Below are 23,896 nucleotides of genomic sequence, written 5' to 3' on the forward strand. Positions count from 1 at the left end.
TATTGAAAATTTTATCCAGCCAGCCAAGATAACTTTTTATTAAGTTTGACTGTTCTTGCTTTTATGATATTATGAATAATTTTATATTATAAAATTTTATACATTTAATAAAAAATGAAAATTAAATTAATGAATAAATTTGTTCATGAATTTTTTTTACCAAATCAAATTTATTAAAGTTTAAATTTGTTTATTTTTATTATTGAGCAAATGTTTTATAGGCGAACACTAATATTGTTCATAAACATCTTATTTATTTACAGCCAAACTCGTAACCACAAACATTAACAAGTACCAAATACGCTTCCAAATTCAAATCCGTAGCAAAATTAAAATCGGGTTAACGGATTTAGAGTTTAAGGTTTAGGGTTAACGGATCTCACTGATACCGGCCCGCTTTCGTTTTCTAGCTTTTCTTGCACAAGGGGCAGCGCATTCGATAATTTACTGCCCCACTCGATCGGAAATCTTCTTTCTAGAGTTTGCATCTTCTCGTTTCCTCTTCGATTTTTCTAAGTCGCAATGGATCTCGACCTCAACGCTCCCCACTCCATGGGAACCACGATCATCGGTGTGACCTACGATGGTGGCGTCGTCCTTGGCGCCGATTCCAGGACGAGCACAGGTGATACGAGAAAATTTTAAAGAGGAAAGAGAAAAGAGGGGGAAAAAAACTCAGAGCAATTCTTAGTTGGAGTTCTTTTGGATAACACGTTTGGATTTTGCGTTTAGGAATGTATGTCGCAAATCGGGCGTCGGACAAGATCACCCAGCTAACGGACAACGTCTATATTTGCCGTTCTGGATCGGTAATGGCCTCTGAATTCTTGCTCGTGAATTACTTACGTTGAGACCTAAATTTTAGCTAATTAATTTGTCGCAATTAATTTTAAATAGGTTGAATTTTTCTGGTTCTATAAAGTTTTTGTGATATTGCTGTTCGCTGTGTTTGGCTGCTGTTTTGTTCATTTTGTTGGAAAGGCTGCATCATGCATTTGCTAGCAGTAGGGGAAAACACGTTATATGTTTCTTGGATCACCATGCTACAATCAACTTATGGTTAGCATTATCTTTCTAAAACGTATATTCTTCAAAGATTTTTTGGACTAAAGTAAACTACGAATTAGCCAAATGAATTATTGTGGTTTCTTTCAGTTAAAACTTGTGAATGTCCTTCTCAACTTTTCCAGCTCTTATACTATGTCTGTTCCAGTTATATTCCAGATGATTCATGTCACTTCCCAATGTGTTCTGCCCTTGAAACAACCCCTGTTTTCCTAATACTATATTTAACACACATACCTGGCTTGAAATATGGGAGAGACTGTGGGCAACCACCAGTAGACCTAGACTCAAATACATGGAATCGTACTACATTTGTCAATAACCTGTTTTTCACACTCAGAATGCTTATTGAACTCTGCCACTTAGATGTCAAGGTATCTTTTTGCTACACATCTATGCAAAATTTTGAGAGTGTATTGCATAGAAAGAAAAAGATCTGATATGTACCTGATGGAATTTACTTTGGCCTCAGACATGTCACATGCATACTTATTTAATCTTCTTATTTTCAGTACTACCAGATGGCATCTTTTGAAATCAACAAAGAACTTTTTCTCCAATTTCTATTGCATTCTTCCATCTTCATGTTTGTGCATTGTATTCTTTTGTCAACTTAACAACTTTTTTGTTTTATTGTAAAGTTTTGTTCATTTGTATACCTAAGCCACCAACAAAATCTATGCTACACATGGATTCCTAACATTTAGCAAGTGGTGAGGGAATAGTTGATAGTGAGATTGAACATATGAATAGCAAATTATCCTGTCAATCTAAACATTTGCTGCTTCAGATATTTATTTCATTTTAGTTTCTTAAGGTTTTTAATGTAGTATGTATTTGAGTTAGTATATAGTTTTACTTGCTAACTTATCTCCTGACTTGGATAAGCCTTGTTGGCTAAGGAGTAATTAATGTATTCTACCAAGTTTGGTTTTTCAGATATCTTTATGGATAAAAGCAGTTTTGGTCTTTCTGCAGGCTGCTGATTCCCAGGTTATCTCAGATTATGTTAGATACTTCCTTCATCAACACACGTGAGTTAAACTATTATGTTACTTCCTTTTGTACAAACATGGAACATGTTTTTTGTTATATGAATTATTTGCGTAGTGATGACTAAACTTTAGCCTCTCTAAGTTCTATGGTCAAACCAATTACCACAGCTATAGTGATGAACTTTGTGCCCATGAACCTTAGCTGATTATTTTTATTGGAGTATAGCTCATCTGGTTTTCCTGGACTTGTGTTTCTGCCACAGAATTCAACTTGGGCAACCTGCAACTGTCAAGGTGGCGGCTAATTTAGTTAGATTATTGTCTTATCAAAACAAGGTACCAGAACACTATGATTCCTAGTGAAGTACATGCTACAGTTATTTTATTCTTATCAATTAGCTAATTTCATACATGGATCGATATTCAAATCTATGTTACATATGATAAGCTTGTGTAATTAATATAAAACATGAGACTATTTTCCTTATGTCTACCAAACCAATAGAATCGTAACTAGCCCCAGGTTTTCTTCCATATAATCTTAAACCATCCCATGTGCTTTACTGTAGGATAAACTAATTTGTGTCGGTTCGTGTTACTTTATCATGAAAAAGTAGTAGACTTAAATTATCCCATTTATTTTAGGATACACATCTGCAATATAACACTCTTATATGATCCTACTTGTCTCATGAACTTATGTAGAACATGTTGCAAATGGGTGTTATTATTGGTGGATGGGATAAGTATGAAGGAGGCCAAATATTTTCTGTACCACTTGGAGGGACAATTTTGAAGCAGCCTTTTGCAATTGGAGGTTGGTTTAACAATCTGAATTGTTAGAATCAAAATAAAATTTATTTTTTGTCCATGTCTTGTATCTGATCACATGTGCTCTGTCAATAGGATCTGGCTCAAGCTACCTTTATGGGTTTTTTGACCAAGCATGGAAAGAAGGGATGAGCAAAGATGAAGCTGAGGTATGAAAAGTGAAGGCTTTTTTTGTTTGTTTGGTGTGTAGAGTTTTCTATGTGATATTCTGAATTTTGTTGTCATACATCAAACATGGAGTATGAAAAGTTGCAATAAGTTTTGTCAGCTGATTTCAATTTTCAAACCTTGTTGGCCATTATTCCCTCAATTGTTTTGATATCTAACTTTATTGTTAGAACTTATAATGGTTCTCTATTTCTCCTTGAAGCTTATTGTAAATAGGTATGCAATTTATTTTTAACAAAAACAATTAGTTTGGGGAATTTCTCATCTCATTTCTGTAGAATAATAGATTTATGTACTAAAATGGTTTCTATATCTAATTAGACCTAAGGTTCTCAAGAATTGAGTTAACTTCTGCAAGTTCTGTTTTTAGCAGTATAAGTATTTGCTTTCATATTGTTTGCATTATTTTTCAATGGTCTTGTATTTTAACCTCATCTCTGGATTACAAGCAATACTTGCATTTCTTAATCAGTTGGTAGGAAATGATCTGATAGATCATGACTCTTCTTCTAAAATACAGAAATTAGTAGTGAAGGCTGTCTCTCTTGCTATTGCTCGGGATGGAGCGAGTGGAGGTGTTGTTCGCACAGTCATAGTGAGTATATTAACTGTGTATATTATTGCAAGTGCATAATTTCTATCAAAGAAATTTACATCTTTTTGTAAATATCTATTTTCCTGAAAGAGAACAAAAACAGCCATTATGCTTTGTTTGTGAAGGCATGTCTGCTTAAATGGATACCTTCTAATATGCTTGTAGTGGATGAATAATCATAGTAATAATTTGTATGATCCAGTCTCGATTTACCTAAACCTATTGACATGAATTTTAGTACTATTTTCTTGGCTTAATAGAGGGATATGATTCATATAGCCAACTCCAAATAATTATTAGCTTTAGTGACCTCAAGGCTCTTGTATATATATTTGTTTATTGCCTACCTTCAAGAGGTATCTCCTAGATCTCCAGGAATGGTTTTCGTTTTCTTCCGATAATGAAATTTGATTTGAATAAATCTTTTTTTCTCCATGTTAATGTAAAAGAATTGGCACACCAATCAACCAAATTGCTTGCTCATTTCATTTTCCAAAAAAAAGAACTGTGGATAAGACAACTCTAAAACTTGTTCTAATGATTTTTGGTCTTGAAGTTTTCTATCTTTAATTTGGCTTGGCTGGCTAGCAAATGCGGTTTGTGTTGTTAGGCGATGACTCTTATTGCGATCCATTAGTCATCAGAATTAGGATGTACGGAGAGAGATGTTTCATCATATTTGATTGACTTTTTTTTGTCTCAATTCCATTTGCAGATAAATGCTGATGGTGTTACTAAGAATTTCTACTCAGGCGACTCACTACCTCTGTGGCATGAAGAGCTGGAGCCACAGAACTCCCTTCTTGATATCCTCTCTTCCAGTAGCCCTGAGCCAATGAGCACTTAGATATATCACTTGATGATCTATCGAACTCCTTCGTCATTGATCTTGGATTTTTGGCATGGTAGACTCCATGAAGTTCCTTAGACTTCTTGAAGTTTTAGTTCAAAATGTATCTTAGATCTTATTGCTTTAACCAAAAGTACTTCTATAAGATATTACAAATGGTAGCATGTGTTTGCTTAATTGAGAATCAAGAACTAGTGCATTTTTCTGTTAATAATACTTCGTATATAGTTCTCATCTGGGACAGAATCCATCATATTCGAATTCGATAGTAAAATTGTGAGTTTCTCCTCAGCATTTTGTTAGCCTATTCATTTCGTTCCCTTGATTTTGATGAATTACATTTTATTCTCTTAATGTAATACCGTTAGATAAGGTTATGGTTAACCGTAAATGATAGAAAAAGTTTCACTTTACCTCTAATTGATTTTTTTTCTTTTAAAAATGCCCTCAGAGTTTGAGAAATATTACTGGTGTTTTTTGACACCAACACATGTATAAAAGAAAGAATATATATAGCTTTTCAAGCCCTTTATAAAATTCTTCTTAATAAATATATTATTTGATATAACTTTTTGTTGGTTTAAATAATAATTATTTATGAATGATAAATTCCCGCCTGTGATTTTGTTATCGTTCGAAAAGTCTGGGGCTTGTAATAATTTTCAAAATTTTGAGGGTAATATTATAATACAAGAAACTATGGTGAGCAAAATGAAATTCGCTCCTATATATATATGTGATCTCCAAACCCTAATCTCAGTCTTCCACCACGTCACTGCCGCCGACGACGACGACGCCGCGATGCCACCAAAGCTCGATCCCACGCAAGTAGTAGACGTCTTCGTCCGAGTCACCGGCGGCGAAGTCGGTGCTGCCAGCTCCCTGGCGCCAAAGATCGGTCCGCTGGGTCTCTCCCCGAAGAAGGTCGGAGAAGACATCGCCAAGGAGACGGCCAAGGACTGGAAGGGTCTCCGCGTTACGGTCAAGCTTACCGTGCAGAACCGACAGGCCAAGGTCTCCGTCGTTCCGTCCGCCGCTGCCCTCGTCATCAAGGCCCTCAAGGAGCCCGAGCGCGACCGCAAAAAGACCAAAAACATCAAGCACAATGGCAACATCTCCCTCGATGACGTCATCGAGATTGCCCGGGTGATGCGACCCAGGTCCATGGCCAAGGATCTCTCCGGCACCGTGAAGGAGATCCTCGGCACCTGTGTCTCCGTCGGCTGCACCGTCGATGGGAAGGACCCCAAGGACCTGCAGCAGGAGATCAGCGATGGAGATGTCGAGGTACCCCTTGACTGATCTCAGATATCGCTGCTGTCAGTAAATTGGTTATGGATTTGTATCAAAAGTGCTCCTTTATCCATCTCCTTGAGTTGTTTCAGTCTTTGGAATTTCTTGTTCTGAGACCATGCGAAATTGCAGATGGAGTTTAAATTTGATATAATATCTTGATTAATTATTCATCTGTTTATGTTTCTGTAAGAGATCGTCTGCTTTTATCTCTTTTTTCTCTGAGAATACATGAAATCGAGTTGCTTTGTGGAATGATCGCCAAGATTGACTTCTTCTGGGAACATTAATTTTTCATTTTTTTTTACTGGATTTATCTCTTCATTTTGTATCTTTACTGAATATCTGTCCAACAGGTTGATAATGGAACTTGTTTGATGCAAAATAATAAAAAAACACTAAACAAAATGAGTTAGCAATACACACTAATGCAAATTTATTCAAGGAGCTAATAAAAATTGATTGTCAATTTTAGGTCCCTAACCTATATTTTATTTATTAATCCACACACAACATTTTAAATTAAAATAAATAAACAATTTTATATTCAAAAAAGCTATGTGCATTATGTGTATTCCACTCGCAACAAAACTAATGACTATATTTTACTGATGCATATTTCTTGAGTAGCTTTATTAAATTTTGCTAACAGAAATATCTTCTCTTATTTGATTCCATTTAATTACGATTCTCATCCAACTTGCCTAAAATTATTCATGACCAATAATTCTTAAAAAGAAAATAAACAAATCTAAAAATATCAGGCATCAAAGATCGCAATGTACTAGAGTCGAGTCGAATTTTCATTATGATTCAAGAAGGAATTAATTGATAATATGCTTGGTTAAATATGGATAATCATCAGAATAAGATGAAAAACTACGGCAAAAGATCATACGTTGAACCTGGACGTAGACCCGACCACGGTTCAGAACCGCCGGTTCGATGGTTCAGAACCGCCGGTTCGACGGTTCGGAACCGCCGGTTCGACGGTTCATGGCAGGTTGACCCTTAACCTTAACCGCTCAAGACGGTTACGGTTCACGGTTCGGAACCGCCGGTTCACGGTTCGCGACGGTTCGCCACGGTTCGAGATTATTATATTAAAAATTTAAAATGTATATAAAAGAAATATTGAAAAAGAGAGAAAAATTGATGTAGTTTAGTGGTGCGTATTCCTTTCTCTCACGTCAGAAAAGTATAGTGGTCTCTGTATCCATTTTTCATACAGAACTCTCGGGTTCGATCGCCACCAATCGCGTATTATAATATATATTGAAATAAATATATAACTATATTATATATAATATCGTATTGAAATTATGTATAAAAGTCATTGGGGGTAAATGGAACTATATTATATATAATATCGTATTGAAATTATGTATAAAAGTCATTAGGGGTAAATGGTGAGTGTCTATGTCTTTGACCGGTGAGAATGATTCCCCATCAATGGCGTATTAAAAATGAATTAAATAAATATAAATATAGTATATATATAATTATATTAATCTTATAACAAAAAGTATTGTAGAACAGTGGTAAGTGTATGTGTTTGTGTTTCAGAATGTTTCCGGTTCGATTTTTAAGAATGCCAAATTAAATTATAATTGAATTAAATAAATATATTTTATATAAAAATGTATTAAAAAATTATAAAATTAAAAAAACCAAACCGGCGGTTCGCCGGTTCCAAATGGGCTGAACCTTAACCGGCCCGGCATCCTACCGGTTACGGTTTGGCCCGGCTAACCGGGTCAACAGTTAACCGGACCCGTTGACCCGGGCCGGGGGCCGGGTCCGGTTGAACCCGGACCCGTAGTCGGGTCTACCTGGACGTCCATACACGAGTGACCCTTCAATCATTTATAGAGAATTAAATCAAGAAGCTAAAACAGATCTCCATGTGAGAGAGTATGATCACACTTCCACAATTTTAATATCAAAATGTATTTCAATGCACACAATTAATATATTTCTTAAATAGTATTTAAAAATTTTATATAAATTTGGTTCTTTTCTGCCGTCCCTGTTATCCTCGATTCGCTCTCTCTATCACCGCTACCATTGGAAGATTTTTTTTCCCCCTTGTTTTTACGAGTGCAATTTACGTAGCCTAAAAGCCAAATTCCTCCTAAACCATCTTATGTTTTCATCCCTCACTGTCTCCATCCTAAACCAGGTTAGGCCACCTACGCAAACAATAATGACAGTTTGACTCAATTCAATTCAATTCAATTCCAACCTTGGTACAACACAACACTATTGGTTCATATCCCATTCAAACCCCAGGATTAACCTTATCATTATTGACGTGAAAAATAATTTCAAAGCCAAGTTGGAAACGAGAACTGGTGCCTTCTGTTCTTGATAACATCTCAGAGCGTTCACAAGAAAGCAAACGAGAGATTAAAAATATACCAGAAGTTAAAAAAACCTAGATTGCACAAGCATCAAAGTATCACCAAAATGCCACAATAAAGTGATAATTTGCAATTATAAAAACAGATGCAAAATGATTGAAAAGTTCATACAAACTACCATCCCAGGTGACTAACCATACAGCATCAAGGTGCAGGTGCGTTGGTTGTAGGTGCACCGCCAGTGATAGAAGGAGCAGCAACAGCCGCAGTATCGTAGGGCCCTTGAGCTACATTGTCATTAGAGTATGCAGAAGTCTGGGAATTCCCACTAGCATACGAGTTATTATATGGTGGCTGCTGTTGATTTCCATAACCTGATGGGCTATGTGGTTGCACACCATATGATTGTTGTTGCCCGTAAGCAGATTGAGAGAGTGGGCACTGACCGTAACTTGGTTGCAGAGGAGCAGATTGCATATAGCTAGCTGGAGCAGATGGAGCATATAACAGTTTAGGAAACATATGAAGGATAAACAAAGATCATTGAAGTTGAGAAATCAATTCAGAAAACCTATAAAGTTAGAAAAGATAAAACTTTCCCAAAAATATTGCAACCTCATTAATGTAATGGAAAGATATCTCAATTTACTACAATATACACTATCACCTAGCAAAGGAAAGAAGATGACTATCATACTCGAGGACCTATTAGTATATAATAGAAGCTTCACACAGTTATGCACAACAACAAAATCAGTTAACAGAATATGTCCAGAAACAATTAAGGTGCAGGATTCACCTAATATTCAATTAATCATAAGGAATAAGGCCAATACCATACCAGTGCCAAGCCAACCTACACCCTCTCCCAATATTGGAGCACCAACGCAAGTAAATCCTACAATTAAAATAGTTCTCAAAAGTAAAGCTCAAGTCAAGACATGAGAGTTCATCCTCTTGTCCGTTGACCAATTCAATCTCCAGTTAAGATCTAGGATATTTAAGCTGAACTGATCAAACTTATCAACATGTGTATATCTTAGTACTATATCAGAAAGAGAGTTAAATCCAACGGTAATATAACTCAAATGACTAAAGAGATTCATGAATTAATAGATATCAAACAGAGAAAGACTGCCATTCAGAACTCCTGAAGAGTTACAATCTCAGAAATATGAGCAATCTGATATAAATAAACCAGGACAGGAACCCTAGGTTGTAGACAGTCTATACATCAATAACCATTTAAATGGAATAAAAATTTCAAGTTAGAAATAAGTATAAATTTAATTTCCATATAAAAATAATAGTCATATATATAGAAAAAAAACTAAACCAACTATGCACTCCCCACAAGAAATAGAAGGGAAGAAAAAACGTGTATATATATATATATATATATATAGGAATCTTTATTTAATAAGAAATTTCTTTGGATTAATTAATGTGATGAAAGGAAATTGTAAGAATACTAAAGCATCTACAACTGAAAACAACCAAGTAAGATTTTTCAAGTCATATAAGAAGATAACAAACAAGATATATTGAATTTGTATAGCATCTAGGTTAGACAGATATGGTTTAAGAGCCTTGAGCACACATTAATTGGTTGAGAAGGAACTGAGGTGATAAATTTCAAGTATAGACTGTTTTCTGAATCTGTACTAGAACTTATAGTAGATTTGAAAATAAAATAAAATAAAACACCGCAAAAATGTTCGATAACAAATCACTTCATAGTTTCATTGCTATTTCAGTACTCTCAAAACTACATCTTCAACAGTGATGATCTTGTAGGGCCAACTACTCACGGTGGGGGGAAAACATAATAAAATTAAATCAACCATTATTTTGAATGCAACAACCCTAAGGTGACGAATAAGCAGCAGAAGAATACACCAAAGAAGCACCACATTAAAAACAAAGAAGAAACCTAAAAAGGTGTCATAAGAAACAGAATTTAGCAGTAGCTCTTTCTGAGTGATCTATGGTTAATCAAAAAAATAATTTTAACTTAAGAATCTTATAAGTGAATAAGAAAAATAGTGCAATCAAAGCTGTAAGATATATGTTCTAGTGACCAACAGAATGATGAATACAGAGTTCCTTGCCAGATATTATGCAAATTAATAACAAAATTCCATCAAAAGTAGAACCCAAAGCGACATCAGGAACAATCACAAGTTTGAAAGATGCATGGCATAGACATCATTAGAACAGCCTGGTTAATTTAAGAATTCAAAAATTAACTTTAAGCCTATGCATCATATAGAGCTCAAAGTTTGGTGTTCATTCACATTTAAACAGCTAAACATAGAACATATGATAAAGCAAAAAAACATTTAGCTAAAAGCTAATGATAATTTAGCATCATAGAAAATTCCAACTGTTAATAGCATAAATGTATAAATTGATCACTTTCCAAATAGCTCAAGCTTTTTGAGATACATGAGTTTTTCCTGTAAAATTAGAGCAAGAAGTCTAGTGTTCAAATTCTAAATGCGTAAAGAAAATATATTACATATATCTCATCAATTCATATATGGGGTTTGGATCAATCAAGTATATCACTCACTTCAGCAAAAGGTGAAATCCGCCACCCCAGCGGCCCCACATGGTCGGCCCCACAATCATTTGTGAGGAAGTAAATCGAGAAGCTGCAGTTAGCCATGATGGAGGAGGACATTGCCTCGGCTTCGCCAAGATTACAAGTATACCACTCACATGTGTATGGGGAATTGTCAAAGGTACAAATATATAAATTGGTCTAATTCCTAATTGTTCGAGCTTTTAAGATAAGTGTCCAAGTGATCAACAGTATAATCACCCACCTGTCTCAGTTGTTTTCTAAAACAAAAACTTAAAGATAAGCAATACCTCACTAATAACCTCATTCACCAACTGTTTTGCTATTTCAATCTGCTCCTGTGTGCCATCAATATATACTGTTCTTTCAGTGGATGTATCACCAGGAGGCAAGTGCAGAGGTTTCATCTGCACCCAAATACTCTAAAATTAGCTTATTTCACAAAAGATGTGTGATGGCCTAATTAAATTTGCAGTATGTATCAATCAACAAGCATTTAGTTCCTAGATCAAATGCTTCTATACCAGGAAAACAATGCAGGCCATATAGGACAGATCATTACAAAAGAAACCTTCAGAAGATGCCTGCTGGTATATCATAAAATTTTCAGAACAAAGGCCATTACACATACGGCACAATTTATAATAAGTTAAGGTGACACAAAATGACCCATTTAATCAATTTAATATAATTTTTCTGTCATCTCACAGATAAACAAGATACATTTATCAAATTAGGAAGAAATACAACATTTGGTGCCATGAATTGGAAGCCTACAAAAAAATGGGTGCCACAAAAGTAGAGAAGCCAAATATTCAATTTATCTGGTTCAAATATAACAAAAAACAACTGTTGCCTTATATCACTAGCAGTGAAGTTGAAAAAGGCAACATTTCTTTACCATATTCATATTCAGTACAATCATTCTACACAGCTCCGCCAGTTTGAGTTGGCAAAATATGTGATTTGCGTGAACAAAAGTTCATTTCTTCTATGTCAAAATTTTTAAAAATTTCAGGTCACCAGGCAACGGCAATGCTAATAGTTAGAATTCACCATATTTCTGCTTACACTACTTTTAATAGCCAGTGCCTTGCTTAAATTATCTTGCTGTAAATCGAGTTGAACATTCATTACCATTTTAGATGGAAAAATAGATGATTTGGAGACAAGAAACAAAGAAAAAAAACAAAAGAAAAGAAAAAAGAGGGAACAATGCACAAACAAGAAAAATGTCAGAAGATAAAGCTCTGAGAAAACAAGAGAGGGTTACCAAAACATAATTCAAAATCCATGCCTAGATAGTAACAGTAAAACAAACATATATCATAAACAGGGCTAATATCAAGTGTATTTAGGTGATAAATCCATCATTGTGAGGGAAACCCAAAAATCTCATGTGACAGAGAAATTAGACCTCAGGAGGAAAAAAAAGATACCAAACCAAGAAACTGGCACATTCTTCACTCCATTGCTGCAGGATAAAGGGGCCTCCCAAAACCCCCACTAATCACAGCCCAAGATAATATGAAAAACAAACATGAGAAATTGATTCTGAAAACAACAAGAACAATATAAAGCAGGAAGAAACTGAATCAACAAAGCAAACTAATGGTTAAAATAAGACCCAACCCAAAATGGCAACTGATAAATATTTTGAAGACAGATATTAAAATCATCTTTTTTGATAATCAATTTATCTCACAAGTAGAAAATTGAACATTTTTGACTCTCTATGTAGCAAGATATCAATCAACATGAAAATGGGTCTCACATCTTAATTTCATGTTAAACTTTTTCATGTTGCATATCTCTTTATTTTTACTTTTTACAGCGGCCACGAGCCAGGCGAAGGAACGCAAGGATTAGTGGCGGGACCCACGAGCGAAAATTTATTTAACTAATTGTTAAAACTATAATATATGTGTATTATATACTTTTTAAAAAATAATTATTTATTATAAAGTGCAACAAATCTATTATATTATTAAAATTTTATTAATCGACGACGTCGAAACTATTGGGTCGCTATGGAGCAACTAATAAGAATGAACAGATAATACATACGTCCTTTTTATAATTATTTACGCAAACATAAAGTCTAAATACAATATTAAATCTAAATTCATCTTTTTTCACATGTCTCCCAGGGGCCCTTCACATGATTCCTCTGCTTCACTTCCACCTAATTTCTTCTTGGACGTTTCATTGCTCCACCAACATGAACCATGCATATTAAACAATAAAAAGAAGAAGAAGAAGAAGAAGAAAATATATTGATTCATCACCCGCGAGTTTGGAAAATCTAAGTACAAGATGATTCATTAGATTGACATGTATAAACAAATCTAAGTGGTGGAATCATTTGATAGGACTGAAAGTATAGGGAGTATTTTGAAAAAATTAATCACATCAGGGGGCAGAATGCATTCATTGTCTATAGACTTGAGGGGGCGCTGCCATGGCGACGGCGGCGAGCTTTTGGAGGTTGAGCTTGACGACGGTGTCGGTGAACATCTTGGTGTCCTCCTCAGAGTTTCCGTCGGGGATGTCGACGACGTAGGACTCGAGGACGACGGAGTAGGCCTTGGCGTGGTCGTCGGAGTCGAAGAACTCGGTGACGGAGGTGACGGAGCGGTAGTTCTTCAGACGGTGCTCGCCCCCCATGACGCGGAAGCTGAGGATGTGGCGGTCGTCGTCGAGGATCTCGAGGCGCTCGACGCTGGTGGAGGCGGGGAGGCCCGAGACGACGGTGACCTCGCGGACGCTGCCGATGGAGTCGCCGTCGCCGGCCACCAGGCGGCAGCTCTTGACGAAGTGCTTGTAGCGCTGCGGGCGGGCGAAGCACCGGACCACTGGCCACACCGAGCGCAGCGGCGCCTCGATGCGCTGCGTGATCAGGGAGGTGCACGTGCCTGCCGCGCGAGGGAACGTGTGGTGCGTGCGGATCAGCGGCTCCAGCGCCGACAGCTCCGCCGCGGTGAGGCCGTGGGGCGGCGCCGCCGGAGGTGTCTGGTGGCGGTGAGGTGGTGGCGGAGGCTCCATGTCCATGAGAGGTCGAGAGATGGATCCTCCCAGCTCTTTGTTTCCTAGCTGATTAAAGAAATGCCTTCTAGTTTTCTTTTATAAAACACCCTTCATATTTAACAATTTTTAGAAAAATACTTTTAATATCGAAAAAATACACTTTTAATACCATATTTTCATGACAAAATTATTTTAAAATCGTCGATATTGTGGTGACAAACATCAAGGACTTAGCGATCACTCCGATCCATAGAATAACAAACATCAAAGGACTTGAGTGATCACTCCGATCCATAGAATAATAAATATCAAAGGGTTTTCACTCAAAAGGCTTTGAGTGAAAAAATAGGAAGGATGCTTTGATATTTTAGAAAACTTGGAGGGCCACTTGCCTAAAATAAAGTGATACGGCTAATGGAATGAAAGGAGGTGGGGCTTAGTTAAGGTGTCATGATAGCGATGTTTATGAAAATAAGATAATAAAATTAACTCAGTTCGTATTTAATTTTAGACGTAAGGTTATTAATGACATAAATGATCTCATTATTACAATGATAATTGGAAGTTTTCCAATTTTTTAATACGCGATCCAACATCTTACTTTTAATACGATGCATCACCATTTTTTATATTAAAAATAGTTTTTAAATTAATAATTTTGAAGAAGGAAATGCTTCTTATCACTATTTAGATCTTGTTATTTTATAAAAAAAATTATATAACCCATTTTAAAATTTAATTTGGCGACGTAATATAATACTGAAAACCAAACCCTATTTTGTTGCCGATTATATTTTATTATTTACAGTGTACTCGGCCGGCCCACGAAATTTATTAAACATAAATGAGCCGGCCCACGAAAGCAGTCTCACAGGACCTTTATCAATGTTATATTTTTTTATTTATTAAATAAATCTATATTTTTCTAGTTTTGGTTGTTTTTTTTCCTTTTTCTTTTTTCTTATTCTTTAATCGAGTTCTATAAATCATTTTTTGACTTTTTAGTGAAAGATCTAACATTCTATTAGACAAACTATATAACAAGTAGAGACCATTGTCTCATATTGTTCTTTTTGGTGCTAAAGCTATCCGGAATAATATGTCTTAGAAATTCAAAAGTAACATTGAATTTAAGTTCCACATTCTTATACTTTATGGGGGGAAAAGGAGAATAATTCATAATAAAGTGTAGTGCATTGAAGCCATGAATAATAACTATTTGTCTTAGATATAAATTTTATTTTATTATTACATCACTTGTGAGATAAAAGTTAATGTTCATTGATTATGTAATATTTTAGATTTGTATGTTGAATGTGAAGAGATAATACAATATTATTTTTAATTTTTTAAACAAATCCACAGCTTTAGAGTATAAATTAACAATAAATTTGAATCCATTAGGATTCTCCTACGGTGTATCAAATATTTCTTTACTCGTATTTTTTTAAATAATAATAATAATAATAGCACAATATCCATATTGCCGAATGGACAGCTCTATTTAATATATACTCCTCTTTATTTTAGTATATAAATATAAATCCATGATAACCATCCTTTTGTTATTTTTCAGCAGTCCAATCATCTTAGTCCTTTTCCCCTCTAATAAGAGTAATTATTATTTTATCTTTTTTTTATCATCGAAATTAACCAATACCGTTGGAAAATAGAATAAGAGTTTATTTTTATTCCTTTAATTTCATTTGTTTTGTTATTTATTTTTTTCTTATATCCTATTATTTTATTTGATTTATTTTGGATTTTTTATATTCAACCAAATGTGTCATTCTATCCTTTACCCGAGGTTAAGTTCTAGTAAATAGTATATATATAAATTTATTACTTTTAATAATAATATATAATTTATCACGTTAATTATAATTTTTGAATCCCGCCCTGAATTAATAAATAACAAATTAAAATTAATGATTGAATAATCCTTCGATTTTTCAACTTTACTTATCGACCATCATATTGTCATCTCAATATCTATCTCGCTAGCAGATTTCAACATTATCAATATGTTTTTAAAAAAATACTAATAAAAACTTTTTTACGTTAACATAGTGAAAGTAGAAAATATAGACGCATTAATTAATAAAATATATATACATATTAATTTAAACTGTATATGTAATAACATTTTAAATTCTCAAACTAGTACAAATAAATAATTTCAATAAAACTATATATTTGTTTTAATAATTCTGTATAAACACGTTCAAATTTAACACGAGATGATAGTTAGAAGAAAGTACTTATAATTTTTCCCATTAATTCTAAGCCTTGATTTGAGATATTTACTTTTAAAAGTGTGCTTTAGCAAAAATATTCAGGGATAATTAGTAGAGGAGTCCTAGATCTTGAAATATCTTTAAAGCATGTGTAAACTGATTGAGTAATCGGTTTAAAAATTGAATCGACTACATTAATTTATTCAAAATTGAAAAGTTTTAAATTAATTAAAATGATCAAATTTTTTAAAAAATTTAAGTGAAAATTTTTTAATTAATTAAATTTTTGATCAAATTAATCAAAATTTTTAACGATGATACACATTTCTATCCAATTTTAATTGGGCTTAAGCTAATATTTAAATAGTCTAAAAATTTTAACGATGTAAAAAACACAAATAATCTTAATAAACAATTAAATTTTTTAAAAATATTTAAAAAAATTTTAAACGAGGATTTTGAATGTAAGACTTAGCCATTATACGTTATACTGGATAATAAATATAAATCTATAAATGAATTTTTAAATTGATATATTATGAGTTCTGTATTTTAATTTGAATAAAAAGTTATGATCTTTCGAAATTTATGATCAAAATAGTTTGAAAACTCTAGATTTTATTTTGTTCTGTATCATAGATCTCTTGCATTAATTAAAACTTTATCAAATGCAAGGAGTGTCAAAATTAACCTCTATCAATACTAATATTTTTTAATTTACTTCTTCATTGTAAGATCTACTGTATTGAATTATTAGAGTGACCGGTTTTATTTTTTATTATCATGAATTATTAATTTCTTATTATTCTTTTGATTAGGTTACTTAACCTAGTCTCAGATTCTTGTGTTATTGTGCTGCAAGAAAGGATGATAAAACTAACTACTTTATTGGAACGGGGAAAAGTTGGAATGAAAACTAAAGGACCAACAGTAAGGCTGACTTTTTTCCTTTACAAAGCATTATTGCAACAGAATTGATTGCTATACTATTGCTATCTTCTTAAAATAAAATAAAATAAAATTTATTTTCCTAACGACCATATGATCATTTATAAAAAAATAAATTAAAAAATTATAATTGATCACGACATAGGAGGATATTATTCGACTTTGTCAAAATTAAAATTTTTATCTTCTTTTATAAATCTGTTCCATCGTAATTAACTCAATTATATTTCAGGGACGCTGCTATCCTCAATTTACCGTCTTATAAATGATCGTGAAATCGATTATGTGAGATCGTTAAATGACGGATTTCATTTTTTTTTTTTTTTTTTTCAGAGTAGGGACGTTGCTATCCAATCAATCACTTGGCTGCATTTTAGCTTTTTAATATATATATAATGACTAATATGCAAATATCGACTTAAACATGGACTTATTTGCATTTGTCCGGTTTACGTGTCAACCATCAGCGACGTGAACATGCATCGCCGCGAGATCCTCCTCGTTCCTGCGCCTACGGGAATCGCGGGAACACGCGGCGTCATCTGGCTCTACTGCGCGTCGCTTAAGGCTGCCGCGGCTGCCGATTACGACGTCTCCAAGAGAGCGCCGCCACGTGTACGGCGCAAGCTCACTCTCGGGTCCGGATGTCGGGACGACCCCGCTGCGTACGCCCGCATTGATTCCCCATCACTCCCCTTCGTCCTCGCCGCCTCCTCCCTTCCTTTATTTGGACGCAAAGCAAAAGCCCAACGAGAAAACAAAAACGTTTCCTCTTGTTTTTCCGTTTTCGTTGTCATTTTTTTTTCCTCACGGCGGTTTGGTTTCATGCGACCGACGCCGGCGTCGTCTATGTATGCGGCATGGCATGGCGCCCCACGTGGGTTCGGTGCGCGACCGTGCTCCCCCGTCACATGACTCCTTCCTTGCGTGCCCATCACGACTGCCCTTTTTCCTCGCACCGATTCCAATTTTATCATTTTTTTAAATATAAATCAATAGCGGAACCTTCTGGCGCTGCACTAATTATGCGGGCTGCAGACATCCGGCGGCCGGTGATTGGACCGGGAAAATTAAACCGAGTCGGTGTTGCCATTTGATTCGCCTCGATCAGTTTCATAATTCGAATTGCGCCGGTGGGCAACTACCTGCATGTGCAAGTTAACTTAACCGTCCCCATCTCACCGGCGCGGACCGGAACCATTAAACCGTGGCGATTGAAATTGGACCGCCGGGTTATTTTGGACCGACGTGCAGTGGCAGACTCGTCGTTGGGCGGAGAGGAATAACTCGAACTCTCCGCCGCCAATGAGAGAACGTGTCTCGGCGCCCTATCCACACCGCCTTACGCGTGGCCTCGACGTCCCTTTTTTTTCCGCCACGTGTCCCACTTCATCCTTAAAACCGACTCCCTCACGCCGTTATGGTCGTCGTACGTCTGCCGCTAACTGTCCCCACCGCCTCCACAGTCCGCGGTGTGGTCTTGGCGCCGTTAATTTAGTCGCCGTGATATTCCGTTTAACTGACCGTGGTTGGTCCATGACTCGACCTGGGTTAGGCGGTTGTTTATATTCACCCCCCGTCTCTCCTCCATCTCTACGCCATGCCCTCAAATAGATAGACAAAAAGAGTCGTCTGAGCCCTTAAAGAAGATGATGATGGTAGGAGGGGAAACCGGCGATCTGTTGGCGGAGGCCCGCATTCTGCCGTGGTCTTCCCGCTTGGATGATCCGTCGGCTTGTGTGGATTACCGCCTCGCCGTTGCCGGTGGCAGTGGAGATTACTCCGTCGGCGAATCGGCCCTTGCGGCGGCGCTGCAGGAGTACTTGCCCTACAACGAGTTCGCGGAGGGAGAGGAGGAGGAGGCGGACGCTGCGTTGGACGTGTACTCCTCCGATGAGTTCCGGATGTACGAGTTCAAGGTACGACGGTGCGCTCGCGGTCGCTCCCACGACTGGACCGAGTGCCCCTTCGCCCATCCGGGGGAGAAGGCGCGGCGCCGGGATCCCCGCAAGTATCACTACTCCGGCGCTGCGTGTCCTGACTTCCGTAAAGGCGGTTGCAAGCGCGGTGACTCGTGCGAGTTCGCGCACGGGGTGTTCGAGTGTTGGCTTCACCCCGCGCGCTACCGCACCCAGCCTTGCAAGGATGGAATCGCCTGCCGACGCCGCGTCTGCTTCTTCGCCCACACGACGGATCAGCTTCGTATCCTCCCGCAGCAGCAGCCAACGACGCCGGGGAGGTCGCCTTTGTCCACTGTCGAGTCCTACGATGGCTCGCCGCTGCGTCAGCAAGCGCTGGAGTCGTACATCTCGAAGCATCTCATTTCGTCGTCCCCGACCTGCACTCTGCCGCTATCACCGTCCTCGGACTCACCTCCGATGTCGCCGAACACGACCGCACTCCGGCTTTCGTCGCGACCAGTCGGCGCTTCGATCAACGAGATCGTCGCCTCTCTGCGACAGCTTCAACTCAACAAGGCGAACGCGTTCCCTACCTCATGGGGATCACAAGCAGGTAACGGCTCCTATACATCACCAAGAGGCAAGACAAGTTTCTGCAGTCTTCCGTCAACTCCCACAGCGGTGCCCAGCGGCGTGGGGTGGCTCGACGGCGCCGATGGCGTCGGCATCGCCGCCGCGTATGAGGGAGCTCCCGTGGAGAGGGTGGAGTCCGGGAGAGCGTTGAGGGCCAAGATCTTCGAGAAGCTGAGCAAGGAGTGTGTGATGATGGAGAGAACTGACGGGGCCTCGGTGACCGCATCACCCCCGACGGCGGTTGGGTGTCGTGGCTGGTGAAGTAAATAATTAAAAAAAAAAACCCTAAAAACCGAATCGCGACGGAAATATCGTCGGTGGATTGTAAATACTGAACTTAGAAGGCCCATAAGGAAGGCACGTATAGCAGGTGTACATATATCAGGAGGTCTGTTTTGGCGATTTCTTGCAGGATAAAAGCCGGAACGAGGAAGAGAATGCCAGGATCGACTACAACTTCGCAAACGATCCACTTTTATCTGGAAATTTCTGATTTCTATTATTAATATTATTATTATTTTTAAGTTTTGTTTGGTTTGTTAAGAAGATCAGGCTCCGAATCTAATGTGCAAGATGTAATTAGAATGGTACCTTTTATTGTAATATATTTTTAACCTGAAGAAGGTTTATCGGCAGTCACGGTGCGTGCTGTCTCCTTCCAGTTGTGGCCCCATTTACGGGGAAAGTGGGAACGATGATGGTTTCTGTCGCGCCCGCATAGAAGAGATTATATGTGTATAAGTGAGACCAGGTACGTGATGCGGGTGGAAACACGAATTATTGGAAGCATTAAGTAGGGCACGTGATTTGCGTCCTTGCACGCTCGATCGGAACGAAATGTCTCTTCATTTAATTGGTTGTACATTAAACTAGGCCGCTGGGTATCTATCCATCATGTGCATGAAAGGCAACGTACTAGATTTTGCTCACGGCGTCCTTCCCAATCGTACCACCCTACGAGGCTATAGGGACGGTGTTCTGAAACCAACGAGTTGGACCAATATGAGTATGGATTGTATCTATAATTCCAAGTCATGTATATATGATCAATTTTGTTTGTAGGCAGTGTTCTTTTTAGTTTGTTTGTGGAATAAATTTGAAGTATAACTTATGTGATCCGATTGAGATCAGAGGATGGACTAATTCTTTGGTATATCGGCAGTTGAGTTCTTTCAGCAGGTCAGAAGTGTATCAGGTCGGTTCTTGGGTTGGTGATGCAAGGACTCCGGTGAATGACTCTAGCGAAAGGATCAGAGAGGACCAGAAGGGCATCAAGGTAGATTTTGGTGAGATTCGTTCGACACTTAAGTCAAATTTGAAAGGAGAATTTTTGGTAGAAAATAATAAAAAGTGAAAACATTGATATTTCATGTATCTCTTGGCGTTGTCATCATTATTCTCTAATGGAAACAAAGAGTGCTAACGATTTTCAAAGGATGTATCTCTTTATCAAAGTGCACATACTTTTGTAACTAACATCGTTTTAACTACTGTGTCTCGCATTTGAACACGGGATCAGTTTGATCTAAATTTGATTCTTAGTCTAAGGGACTTGACTTGAGTTCGATCATGAGTTGGCTAGCTCGATCAGAGTGCGTTGACTAAGTCATGAGTCTGCCGTACTGTTATTCTCACTGTATCATTCTACATATTTAAAAGTCAATTTTTATAATATTTATTAGATTATTATAAGCTTTTTGTGACTATATCATTTCCCAATTACTTGATAATATGGATAATAGTAATGGGATAGGAAGAGTATGTGGTGACATTGACTTAGGAGTCCATGGCTCAGGGTCATGCCTCATTCAATCTAATTATCAATCTTACGTCAATTTTTTTTATTAAATACTATTTAAATATTTAATAATTATTATAAAATTTATAATAAAAAAATTAAATTGGATTTATGCTTACTAGTAAATTTCATGTCAGGACCTATCTATGACAAGGTAGCACGACCTAAGCCAGCACAAGCCAATCTTAGTCTCCCCACTTTTGACCCCACCACTCAATACTCTTTCAACTTGGTAATTTTTAATGTCAAATCGCGTGCACATTAAACGTCACATTTAATTTGAGGGCATCATCAGTGCACTCTCAAAATCATAATTTTTGGAAAAAGGGAGAATAAATAAATTAATTTTGATTTTCTTTAAGCAAAAACATTCATTCACATATTTGAATAATTTAAATAGATATGTTTGATTTGATCTCTTTTTCAAACGTGACACTATACTTACTTTCATGTGCATGTCAATTATTGTGGAATCCAATTTTCACAATAAGACCAATTCAATTGTGACCACATTACCAACTTTTGTTCCAACTCAAAGACAAATTAGCTCAATCCCCGGAATATGACAATGACAAACTAGTTTAGGATTTTATTTGAGGGAAAACATTAATTAATTAAGTGATGAACTATGATTACTTCCACCCATACTATTGATGCCCATAGAGCTACATAATATGAGAGTGGATGAAAGTAACCGATAAATAACAAGTTATTTTCCTATGATGAGAGGGTTTGGTAATTAGCAACTTTTGTCCCTGATTTAGGCCTATTTGTCCACCACAAACCTTGTCGCATTTCGATCAAACGATTCGATCGAGGAAAATGTTGACACATAAAAAGATTAAAACAAAAAAAAAGAACAATAGATTAGTGGTTTAGGCGTTTAGCTAGCTAGTTAATGTTAATTTAATTTCAAAGAGTAGGTTAATTGCCCATCGCTATCTAATTTATACCACTTCACCCACCCATCACCACAATCATCTCCAACAACTTTCCTGTAAGACAAATAGTTCATCATTTTTTTTTTTCCTCTTGACTATGAAAGGTTTTCACATTTTATTGCTACTTAATAATGGATTTTCTTTTTCCCAATATATACTGATCGTCCATTTAACACAGGAGTACTTTGAATTTTAAATTTTAGTAAACTTTTAACACTCTAAAACTACTAATAAAAAAAAAAGAAAGGAGAAAAGGAAGAATTCAAGATGAAAAAAATGAGATAGTTTTTTTTATATATAAGCAAAGGCTGCCCTGTGTCCAATAAATTAAAATTTTTCTTAAAGAAAGATATGAACCGATGGGGCTATTTGCCCATGCATAATTGGGCCAAGTAGAAAGGCCCAATAAAAATCTTAACAAAGTTAGTGCAGGTGAGAGAGGTAATTTGGGTTGTCAAACAAATCTGAAAGCGCAAATGACCCCTGGCCCAACAGCCAATATCCTAAATTTTTATCCCTATGAAAGAAAAATATCTTACAATACACTGTAATTGAGATTCGAATCATAAATAGTTAATTAATCTATTGAGCGATGCACCATGCCCGAGGGTGCTTGGTGATGTTACCTTTGAGTTAGGGCTACTTTGAGAAGGCCAATCAAGGAAATGATGCCTAGGGGACCAAGAACAAAGAGGAAAGATGGTTTTGAATGCAAACATAAAAGAAAATGGATTCTCTATTTTTTGAAAAGAGAGTAGGGTTTCAGGTTTCTCTATCATTGGCAATGAGATTATTGACCTTTTCTTTTATGATAAAGTAGAGTATCAAACAGATAAGTAAGTTTAATTCTTGTGTTACTAGTTGCACAACTGGATATTAAATCATCGATACATAACATCTCATGTGAGATGTGTCTATTCCTATTTTTTTTTATAGTACAAGGAATCTAAGCAACACAATACTAAGTTATTTGACATAATACTAATCCCATAAATTGATACAATGCTCATAACCTCACTTTCACCACATGAACATGCCAAATCCTTCTATTATCACACATTACTTGTCTGCAAAAACTCTAATCCTTCTCTATTTTTGTTTAATTTCTTTCGCAAGAAAACATCAACTTTTGATCATTGTTGTTTGAATTAGGCTAACTATCAAACCCTACATGATCAAAACAAAAAAGAAATGTGCCTTCTACATTCGCTAGTGTCGGTTTGTTATCCAATGGAGTAACACTACATGAGCATGGTTCACAAAGGACAAGTGAATAAGTATTGATAAATAGATAATCCTCAGAAAACCAATGAAACCCTCATTCCCCAGATCCACCAAATCCTGTTCTAACTTTCCTAATTGCCCATTAAAGCTTGCTAATTGACTTATAGTATTAATTGACAATATAAACAAAGTTGCCAGTACTTCTTGTTCAAAAGGCGCCTGGCATGCATTCCTTTTATCTCGTCAAAAAAATTTCATCTTCGCCCCTCCATAGTTTAAGATATTACATTCTGTCCACCGTAGTGAAATGAAAACATTAATAACAGAAGGAAATTTAAAAGGGTAAAATTAAAAGCAGATAAAGTGATGAGGGGGCAAGATGAAATTTTGTTCTCTTCTCTCATTATGGGCGAATCTACGTTGCATGGGTGCAAGTATCT

General features: G+C 36.6%; 3 protein-coding genes and 1 pseudogene across 3 annotated transcripts; 3 read left to right on the forward strand and 1 right to left on the reverse strand.

Moving 5' to 3' along the window:
* Positions 1 to 449: 449 nt before the first annotated feature.
* LOC141840302 (proteasome subunit beta type-6-like) lies at positions 450 to 4,681 on the forward strand. Its single transcript, XM_074728242.1, has 8 exons — positions 450 to 625; positions 733 to 809; positions 2,044 to 2,099; positions 2,324 to 2,396; positions 2,766 to 2,877; positions 2,967 to 3,040; positions 3,580 to 3,654; positions 4,370 to 4,681. Exons 1-8 carry the CDS (start codon positions 523 to 525, stop codon positions 4,499 to 4,501), a joined length of 702 nt encoding a protein of 233 aa, XP_074584343.1. The 5' UTR covers positions 450 to 522; the 3' UTR covers positions 4,502 to 4,681.
* Positions 4,682 to 5,277: 596 nt separating this feature from the next.
* LOC141840918 (large ribosomal subunit protein uL11) lies at positions 5,278 to 5,968 on the forward strand. Its single transcript, XM_074729022.1, has one exon. It carries the CDS (start codon positions 5,306 to 5,308, stop codon positions 5,804 to 5,806), a length of 501 nt encoding a protein of 166 aa, XP_074585123.1. The 5' UTR covers positions 5,278 to 5,305; the 3' UTR covers positions 5,807 to 5,968.
* Positions 5,969 to 13,102: 7,134 nt separating this feature from the next.
* On the reverse strand, positions 13,103 to 13,798 carry LOC141839695 (abscisic acid receptor PYL2-like). Its single transcript, XM_074727504.1, has one exon. The coding sequence runs from the start codon at positions 13,796 to 13,798 to the stop codon at positions 13,178 to 13,180; it is 621 nt and encodes a 206-aa protein (XP_074583605.1). The 3' UTR covers positions 13,103 to 13,177.
* Positions 13,799 to 18,014: 4,216 nt separating this feature from the next.
* LOC141839163 (zinc finger CCCH domain-containing protein 2-like) lies at positions 18,015 to 20,128 on the forward strand (annotated as a pseudogene).
* Positions 20,129 to 23,896: the final 3,768 nt, after the last annotated feature.

This window comes from Curcuma longa, chromosome 11, assembly GCF_044706935.1.
Source record: "Curcuma longa cultivar G26 ecotype Majalengka, Jawa Barat chromosome 11, ITB_CL_G26_1.1, whole genome shotgun sequence".
NCBI lineage: Eukaryota > Viridiplantae > Streptophyta > Magnoliopsida > Zingiberales > Zingiberaceae > Curcuma > Curcuma longa.